Source organism: Phoxinus phoxinus (assembly GCF_949152265.1).
Source record: "Phoxinus phoxinus genome assembly, chromosome: 18".
NCBI lineage: Eukaryota > Metazoa > Chordata > Actinopteri > Cypriniformes > Leuciscidae > Phoxinus > Phoxinus phoxinus.
Window position 1 is genome coordinate 3,419,016 of NC_136893.1, and position 10,681 is coordinate 3,429,696.

Below are 10,681 nucleotides of genomic sequence, written 5' to 3' on the forward strand. Positions count from 1 at the left end.
TCATGGACCACACGCACTCTTGCATGAGCACGAGCTGTTCATAACCAAAGGAGCATCAGCCGCAAATCTTTTGTGTACAATCATAATGTCTTCAGAGGTAATAAAGTTATAAATCCCGTTTGAGCCCTAGAGCAGACCGGAGATCTCTCCATTTGTTGAAAGCCTTCCCTATGTTTACTCTCGTCTTATCCCGACGCATGTCTAAGTCCAATTTGGCCCTTTTGGTGGCACTAGACAAAAGTTTTCTTTTTTTATCTTACGTGGAGTTTGCGTTGGTGTTTGAAATTAACTACAAGCAGGTCTCTTACAATCCATCTTCTACGGAGAATGCCGGCGAATACACAAACCTGCCAGACATAGCTATGTGAGCGTGCCGTGAACGCGCATGACGTCACGCCCAGTCTCAAATCCCGGCCCGAATCCCTCTTATTTATTTTACTTTACAGGATTATAGAGACAATCTCAGTGATCAGAGAAGGGCTCATTCAGCCCATCAGGCAATTGTTTAAACATGTATGGGTTAGAAAACAGGTATTTTTAACATGAAAAGTTGCTTAATGCACCTTTAACCCATGTGATGATGATCTGATGAGTTGGATCAGGCGTGTTTGATTAGGGAGACAAAGAAAACGTGCAGTGTTGGGGGTAGGAGCAGGGTTGAGATACATTTGAGTGTGATGAAAGTTGTTATAATGCAACTCTGTGTGTTTGATCGGCGGCTACTATACAAGACACTTGTTGCACACTGCAGCTAGATCGATATTAGGCATGGTAAAACATGGTACTCGCGGTAAATCAAGAAAACGAGATTTAAAGACTACCTTTGTTGACCTGTATAACAATGATTCGTTTTCTGTCGATTAATGTATCCAAACGCTTGCTCACCTGCCTAATAAAACGCAATATATTAAAACGTTTATAAAAGTTTTGGGTGTTTTCATGGTTTCTACTGAAACCGGAAATCGAGGGTAATGCAGGTATGATGTCATTGATAGGCGACGCATGGACACGTTCGGTGTCCTGGTTAAAACTGCTTAATGCACAAAATCAACAAAATATATAACATTGTTCTCGTGGTTTTTGGATATTTTAATCCACAAATCTTACATAGTGTGCCTTTAATTTGCATTCTAGGATAACTGTGATAGACATGTTGTTGCTCTCATGGAAGTATCATCATCATCACACAGAAGCAGCAGCTCTTCTCTTCTCTGAGCAGATCCTCACATGATCAACCAGAAATACAACAGTGGCGATTCCCACCAGACCAGACAGAACCAGTCGAATCAGAGCCGTAGTGCCGCCACAATGATCCAGACAATCTGAAACAGAAGAGACTTATTCATAAACATCTTCTGACTCATCATATGTCTTTGTTTGTGGAAAAACAGAAGCTGCAGAGGTCACTGCGGCAGGAAGAGAGTTTTGTGGTAAAGGAGTTTTCATACCTTCATGCTCAATGTGTGTGTGTTCAATGTGTTGGCAGATCTCTCTCATGTGAAGACGGACGCTCTTGTTGCTCACTGGATTTGCAGTCGTGCAGCTGTAGATCTCTGAATCATTATAATGAAGCTCTAATGGTAAACTGAGGATGATGTTGAGATCAGGATTGCTGGTCTGGTTCATCATTTCACTCCCTTTATACCATGAGATGGACACGTCTCGATCATTCCTCACAGAGCAGAGCGCAGAGCAGAAATCTCTGTTTGGAAATTCTAAGAAATGAAAAAAATTCACCCCCATTTAAGGCCTAAACTGAGCAAAAATATTAAATTAGGTGCAGATCTTATTTTTGGCCAAAATAAAAGATGAAATTCTGATTTGATAGTAATGTAAATCAGTGCAATGTTTAGACTACTTGCATAAAATGAAATACATCTCAGTTGTCACTTTATATCTCCCAGTAATGTCTTAGTAAGGTGATATTTAAATTCTTAGTTTTATCATCAATGCTCTGTAGTTTTAAAACATAGTATAATGCAATGCAATGCAATACAATGATGATTGAGAGACGTTCCTCAAAAGCCTAATAATCACATTTGATTTGAACATGATTTTTGGATAATCACATAAACTGGTTGTTTCAGTCCAGTAAGGGTTAATATTGTAATATTATTAACAATATAAAAGTTATTCTACATTTAATTTATAAAAGACAGCAAAAATACACATGAACCAGGAGCTGAATTAAACTAAAATGCCTTTTACTTGCTAAAAAGTATAAACTATCAATCGGACAACAGAAGAAATGTAGTAGATTGTGTACAACAGGCATTTCAAGTTTTGAACATTTTGATAATTTAGAGACCTTAGTTTATACATGTAATAATCAATGAATATATGGGAAAACAGTGGGACTCACCATGATCATGGATTGGACTGAGCGATGAGGCAGAACTGATGAACGGCACAGAAACTGGTGCTTCGGGGAAAGAGACACAGAAATCACACTGGAGAGGGCAGTTTCAGGTCATAATAGAAAAATGTGGCCTGATATCTATACAATTTGCTCTTAAGAAGGGTATTTAAAAAAAGAAGGAGAAAAAAACCTTAGGACCTGCTTTATTCAAGGAAGATGAAAGTAATTTTTAATGCTAACTGAGGCGACACTAAATGTCAAAATCATTCTTAGATTCTTAACACTAATATTTTACTCTAAGTTTCTCTATATACTGGCCCAGAACGTGACACACTAGTATTTAGTCTTGTATTGCCTGTAGTTAAAACTTACCATATACATCGACTCTGAATGTTCTCCTAGAGATGAGGTCATTGATGGTGAGTTCAAGCTTATAAAGTCCAGATTCACTGGCGCTGATGTTCCAGATGGTCAGAGATCCGGTCTGTTGGTCGAGCTGCGATCTGTCAGTGAGTCTCTTGTGCAGTGATACTTTACTCTGATACATCTGTGCTATTCGGGTGGTTTGGCTGCCACTTGTAAACAGCCACATTGTTTTATCCTCTCCTTTTAGTTCAGCAACTCCTGTTTGCAGAGTCAGAACATCTCCCTCCATCACTGTCTTTAACTCATGCTGCTCACCATTCACGAGATCTGAAAAAATATGAAAGAGGGGTTAATTATTAACCTTTATTTAACCAGGCAAGTCACTTAAGAACTTCTTATTTTCAATAACAGCCTGGTTAAACATGAGTTACTTTGAGAAATTCAGCTACAACCATCTTCAACAAAACCTGGAACAAGGATTGTTAATTCTGTGCATGCAGCCATTTAAAACAGACACAGAACACAAGTACAAAACAAAGGAAAGATAGGAAACAGACAGTTTACATTTTATAGAGTTCATAGACAATTGGAAAAGTTTTTGTTAATACTGTTGAAAAGAGTATGGTATTCATCCCTCCTGAGATGGTGCCGCTCTTCTCTCTAGTAATTTGGCTCATAGTCTTAGAGATCAAACATGACAATCTGGGGCTCAGGTCAGGAAGCAGACAGACTGGCTAAACCAACCGTCTGCTAGCGGTCTAACGTCACCCAGGTCAGATAAATCCCATCACATAGAGACTCTTTCACCTAGATATCATCATCACATAGAGACTCTTTCACCTAAATATCATCATCACATAGAGACTGTTCTCCGAATTAGTAAATACAAAAAACCCCAACCCAATTATGGGTAAAAATTTAAATGGTGTTCAACGATTAAAAAACGGATATAATACAGATGAACAAATGATAAAGCTTGGGTTGCTGAATATTCAATCCCTTTCTTCAAAAGCACTTATTGTTAATGACATGATTCCAGATCATAAACTAGATGTGCTGAAACCTGGGTAAAACCTGACCATTACATTAAATGAGTCCACCCCACAAGATTACTGTTATAAACATGAGCCTTATCTGAAAGTCAAAGGGGGAGGTGTTGCTGTAATTTATAGTAATATCTTCAGTATTACTGAGAAGTCTAGTTTTAAATATAATTATTTTGAAGTGTTGGTGCTTAATGTAACACTATCTAGTGTAAATGATAAATCATGTTAGAGATTTGTGCTGGCTACTGTATACAGGCCACCAGGGCACCATACAGACTTTATCAACGGATTTGCTGATTTTCCATTGGAGTTAGTATTGGCTGCAGATAAAGTACTAATTGTTGGTGATTTTAGTATCCACATAGACAATGAAAAATACGCATTGGGATTGGCATTTAGAGACATTCTGAACTCAATTGGAGTTAGACAACACGTGTCAGGACCTACTCATTGTTGTAATCATACTCTAGATCTAATATTATCACATGGAATAAATGTTGATGCCGTTGACATTCTGCAGCAGAGCGATGACATCTCAGATCATTATCTAGTCTCATTTAGCCAAGGCTGCAAAGCCAACTCCGTGTAACAAATATGGTAGAACTGTCACTTCTGCCACTAAAGATTTCTTTATAACTCTTCCTGATCAGTTTCATCTCCTCAGCATCCCAGATAGCTTAGAAGAACTCAATGTTGCGAACAGAAACTACTGACTCTCTCTTTTCCAGCACTTTAGACACAGTTTCTCCTTAGCGCTTAAAGATTAAAGAAAGTCCAACGCCGTGGTACAACGAGCACACTCAGGCCCTCAAGAGAGCAACCAGAGAAATAGAGCTCAGCTGGAAGAAAACAAAACTAGAGGTTTCTCACATTTGGAAAGAAAGCATTGTTGCATACAGACAGGCCTTAAAAACGGCTAGATCTGCTTATTTTTCGACTCTCTTAGAAGAAAACAAACACAACCCTAGGTCTTTATTTGATACAGTGGGTAAATTCAGATGGAGGACCTGCGCCTAGACACGACCACAACGCATCCCTGAAATGTCAGTAGAGATTGTGTCAACTAGACTCTCCCCTGTGAAGGCCTCATCGACACGACAGCCATCGGCACTGATCCTCAACAAACCCGTCTCTATACCGGCGTGATGAATCCAATCTTCAACCAGATGAAACTGGATAAATATTTTAAATGTTCCCACATTCTGACTTTTGACATTTAATGTATTCGTTTGTTCGTTGGCCAGAAGAAAACTCAAGCTCAGCCCCACCCCCAGCCTGACAGCGACTCAATAAAGCAAGATTCGACACCCAAGGACAGGCTTCAGGACACGACACACACCACAGAAGTGAAGAAGTCTCAGTTGCTTTGCCCCCTAGAATGTCAGGGCAACAGCCCCTCACTGCCTCAACTCTCTCCAACATCTCTCTGAACAACCAAGGACAGACAGAGGAAGACAGAACTGAACTAATTAATAGATAAACTAAACACAGACCAGAACAGAAATCAAAACAAATTGACATTGTGACATGTGGCAGGAAGAGAGTTTTGTGGTAAATGAGTTCATACCTTCATGTCTTGTGCAGATCTCTCTCATGTGAAGACGGACGCTCTTGTTGCTCACTGGATTTGCAGTCGTGCAGCTGTAGATCTCTGAATCATTATAATGAAGCTCTAATGGTAAACTGAGGATGATGTTGAGATCAGGATTGCTGGTCTGCTTCATCATTTCACTCCCTTTATACCATGAGATGGACACGTCTCGCTCATTCCTCACAGAGCAGAGCGCAGAGCAGAAATCTCTGTTTGGGTCTTCAGTCTCTTCTGGTGGTTGTGATGTATCTGGCAGACATTGGTATAAAATCAGTGTTTTAAAATCAAGCCAGTCTTCATGAGTTTATTGAGTATAATTCTTTTCAAAATAAGCTCCTGTTTATATCGAAAGTGAGCAGATTCTGGTCTGAAATGTTGTGGATCTGACCTAATATCAAGATCCGAGCTTCACCCCAGAGAGGTGTGCATAATAATAAATCTTCACATGGAGGATTTTCATAAAGTATTTTAAGTCAAGTCAAGTCAAGAATATTTGTATAGCGCTTTTCACAATACAGATTGTATCAAAGCAGCTTCACAGTATTAAATTAAAATAATAATAAAACGTCCATGTTTGGTAATGCTAATCAATAGTATTATTCATTGATTAATTAAATTGAATATCCCCAACTGAGCAAGCCAAAGGCAACAGTGGCAAGGAAACGAAAAACTCCATCAAGTGACCTAATGGAGACCTAATTTTAAAGGGCAACTATTTGAATATTTGTTTTTTATTTCATAACAATCAGAATGTTCAGTGACAATATCAGAGCACTATTCATGCAAGCTTGGTGCATTAACCTTGTAAACCCTGACATGTGAAATAATAGTCTGAAAAATCTATTTTTAATAAAACAGATTGGCTCCTTATTTGTTGAGTATACCGGTAATATATGATACATCAGGCTTTTATGACTAATAAAGTATGATATATAGTGAGAATATGAAGCTCACACACGAGGAGGGGAAAAACACGTCAATTTTATTCAGAGGCCAAAACTCCAGATGCTGATATTTATATGACCATATATATATATGGATTTAAATGTAAATCAATAATATTAACAGATACTTACATAAAATGCATATAAATATCAGTCATCACTCTATACCTGCCAATAATATTTAAATGCTTAGTTTAATGATCAAATCTCTGTAGTTTTAAAACATGAACCCAGAACGCAACAGTGTCGACCCACATCTGGTACTCGTGGATTGGGCCGGATCTGGGCCGACACTATGTTGCTGTCTGGGTTGACAGAAGAACAAATAAACACTCCTCAAAAGTGTGATAAATATTATACTCATATTTTTAAGACGTTTTTACAGTTATACTAAAAGGCTTTTACTTGCTAAAAAGGTCTAAACTATCAATCAGACAGACGACTGAAGGCATGTAGTAGATTGTGTTCAACATTTTTGATCATGTCGATAATTGAGAGGCTTTAGAAATTCATGTATCAAATATGATACTGTATGCTTTATAAGCTTAAGATATCGTCTCAGCTCAACCATTATTGTACGTCAAGTATTGGTATACGCATAACTTTGAGTAGTGATGTTCCAGAGGTCTCTGCATCAGAGTTTGCTCGGCCTTGTCTGCTGAAATACTGTACATGTAAATGAATATATGGGAAAACAGTGGGACTCACCATGATCATGGATTGGACTGAGCGATGAGGCACTACTGATGAACGGCACAGAAACTGGTGCTTCAGGGAAAGAGACACAGAAATCACACTGGAGAGGGCAGTTTCAGGTCATAATGAGATCTGGCCTGATATCTATACAATCTGGGGCCAGCTTCACAAAAATCTTAGGAAAGAAGGTAAGGCATTTCTTGAAATAGTATATGAAAAGTTCAAACATCTTTTTTTTCTAATGTAAATGAGAGGCTTTGTTGTATCTGATTGTATGAATGGTCTTGCTGAAGACTTGCTGAAATACTCAATGAAATTTGGAGTTGTTACTGAATTTCAAATGTAGCAAATGTCACTTCACCCAATTAATAACTTATTATTGTTTACATTATCAATCATCGGTGTCACTTCAGAGTACTTTTGCACATCCCTTGTAGTAGTAATATATAAATATATAAATATATATATATTATGTGTTATGTTTTCATGATTAATTTATACAAAAAAAAAGAAGTTCATTAAACGGCTTTGAGGATTTCAGACAAATCAGAGTTTATCTGAACTTTAACAGGCGGTTTTCCCAGACAGAGATTAAGAGATATCCTAGATTTAAATTACCTTTTAAACCAGATTAACAAAAATCTGCTTTCTGTCATGGTTTTAAATAGACTTAGTGTAGTCCAGAGCGGAAATTAACTTTCATGTGATGTGTAAGCCTGATTCAGAAATCCAAACGAGGCAACACTAAATTAAGTCTCTATAGAACGTGACACACTAGTATTTAGTCTTGTATTGCCTGTAGCTAAAACTTACCATATACATCGACTCTGAATGTTCTCCTAGAGATGAGGTCATTGATGGTGAGTTCAAGCTTATAAAGTCCAGATTCACTGGCGCTGATGTTCCTGATGGTCAGTGATCCGGTCTGTTGGTCGAGCTGCGATCTGTCAGTGAGTCTCTTATGAAGCGATACTTTACTCTGATACATCTGTGCTATTCGGGTGGTTTGGCTGCCACTTGTAAACAGCCACATAGTTTCATCCTCTCCTTTTAGTTCAGTAACTCCTGTTTGCAGAGTCAGATCGTCTCCCTCCATCACTGACTTTAACTCATGCCGCTCGCCATTCACGAGACCTGAAAAAATATGAATGATGGTTAAACATGAGTTATTGAGAGCTAGTAAATAAGAAACTTTTCAACAAAACATCTTACAAGGTTCCGAATGCAATGATTGGACGAACATTTTTTGGTACTGAGACTTCCCAGAAGATATGTAGATGTTTTAATATTTACATCACTTCTATTATTGATTGCTATCAGGATGTGGAGAGAGTTTTAACCAGTGTTTATATAACAAATTGCCTACCCTCCCTTTAAATGATAGTCGGACTGAGGCTTAGATGGTTCAGGTCATATTTAGAAAGCAAAGCGGAGGATATTTGTGAACATAAGCATGAATCTGACTGGACTGCTAAAACACAAGGAGTTACAAGGTTTAATCCTGGCGCTTCTACTGTTCAGTTTGTATATTCTCCCACTAGGCCATATAATTGATAAAAATTGATTAATAAACAACAATATTGCTTATCATGCAGAAGACACTCAGATCTAGATTTGTCGCCAAGTGACTTCAGTCCCAATCCCGTAGACTCCCTGTGCCGATGCTTATGTAAAATTAACAGGATGTGCCAAAACATTCTTCAGTTAAATAAAGATAAAACCGAGGTTATTATATTTGCCAATAAATTATCAAAGGTGAATGCACAACTAAATCAGCCAGAGCCTACTCTAAAAAACATAGTTGAATCAGATTTTTTGTTTCTAAGCATGACCCAGAGAACCTTATTCATGCATTCATTACCTGCAGGGTATATTAAGGCTTATATTAAGTGATATTAGTATCGATATATACCTTTGAGTCCAGAATAAAAAACAGTTTCTGTTTCTGCGCTGTACCGATCACACTCTTCCTTTTACGTCCCTCATATTCATTTTTATAAAATGTTTAACTAATTGTTAAACTTTTATTGTATTTTTTTATTTTATTTCTTATGAACATTTTTATGATTGCATTTTTTTTGCCTTGCTAAGCATTACTAGTACTTTTGTCAAGTTTGCTCACTTTTATTTAAATTATGCATCCATTTTGATATGTTGTGTTGAAATATTGAAAATATTTAATTGTGTTGAGTACAACTCAAAACTTGTATGCGACATGAATTGAAACTAGTGTAAATGTTCCAGTGTCACTTGACCAGTGAACACAACCACTAAAACAATATTCTGCTTGTGAAAAGAAAATATGTCTTACCTTCCATACTGATGATGAAGAACACACTGAACACACACGTGCTGATGGTCATTTTGAACAGTTTTCAGGAACTGCTCTGTGTCGTTTCTCTTGATGAAGCACCTGAAGATCAAACTGATCTGATGAACATTCACTGAAGATCTTCAGTCTTTATGACTTTCATCAGGAAGTGACACACTGGCAATGGAACCAGTTACATCCACTAGATGGCACCAAAACCTTTGAAAAATTAACAATTAATCACAACTTTTCTCTCTTTCTGATCTCTCAGTGATTGAGACTATTTAAGTCAATCTTAAAAACTCACTTTTTACATCATGATATATTACCTACTATTTCCCAGTCATCTTGTTAGGCTTTGCGCTCAGTATCAGTGGCTAAAATTTAAATATCCTCTTTTTAATGGAAGGTCTCCATTGGCATTCAACCAAGTAAATTGTACAGAGATGATAATGTGTGCATTCATCATGCCTCTCAATTTGAACCTTTTCACATTTCCAGGTAGCCTATCTCAGAAGCGGAAGTCGTCATATGGGTAAACTCCTAGCAGGGAATGAGAGACAACATTACATTTAATGTTATGTGTCCCCATTTGCTCAAATAGCAAAAACTCCACAATTGTGTTTTCACAACTTTCAAAAAGATGAAAAAAGAAAAGAAAAAAAATAGAGAGAGAGAGAGAGAGAGAGAGAGAGAGAGAGAGAGAGAGAGAGAGAGAGAGAGAGAGAGAGAGATTGCTAACTGCAGTCAGAAGAGAGAAAGATGTCAACTTTACCGTCCGTCACTCCCACAGAAGCTATTAGAAACACCCTATAACCTTTTTTTTTGTCATTTGATGCAAAGGTAATAAAATACAAAGTATAATACTTTTCAGGATTTAAGATGCTGATGATCCTCACAGTCTCTGAAAAAGGTCCATATCAGCGAGACTAAAGGCTGTTTACATACGGTAAGGCTTCAAATTATGTGCAGTAGTTCAGACGTGGGCATTTGAATATGTTTGATTTATATTGAAATCGCTATGATGGATTAGAAAAGTGGAAAAAGTTTTTGTTAGGAAATGCGCTGTTTGAATAGTAAAACAACGCCATTAATCTCATATCGTGCTTTGTGCTAGCAGACCTGAGTTTCAAAATCTGATGAAAGTAATAAGCAAAGAATCAGTCTATGTTAATAGAAAACATTGGGAAACGTGTGCTCCACTGTAAGATAATGTATAGGCTATAAACGGCTGATTTATAAAGTTACAGGCACCGTCATATGTTCGTTTTGATCAGACAAAAAAAGCCTAGGTAACGTTAATTTAAGAAAACAACTTGATAATTTCACCGACTGCTTGCGTGAATTGACTAAACGTGAAAGCTTTAA

General features: G+C 37.5%; 1 protein-coding gene across 1 annotated transcript in view; it reads right to left on the reverse strand.

Annotated features, from left to right (window-relative positions):
* LOC306986409 (uncharacterized protein) overlaps positions 1 to 10,681 on the reverse strand; it is a 242,215-nt gene that overhangs the window by 59,041 nt on the left and 172,493 nt on the right. The window contains exons 5-10 of the mRNA XM_079589616.1: positions 7,816 to 8,136; positions 7,015 to 7,074; positions 5,339 to 5,611; positions 2,732 to 3,052; positions 2,363 to 2,422; positions 1,449 to 1,715 (exon numbers count right to left, since the gene is read on the reverse strand). Of these exons, the coding sequence (XP_079445742.1) occupies positions 1,449 to 1,715; positions 2,363 to 2,422; positions 2,732 to 3,052; positions 5,339 to 5,611; positions 7,015 to 7,074; positions 7,816 to 8,136 (1,302 nt within the window). The remainder of the gene's footprint in view (positions 1 to 1,448; positions 1,716 to 2,362; positions 2,423 to 2,731; positions 3,053 to 5,338; positions 5,612 to 7,014; positions 7,075 to 7,815; positions 8,137 to 10,681) is intronic.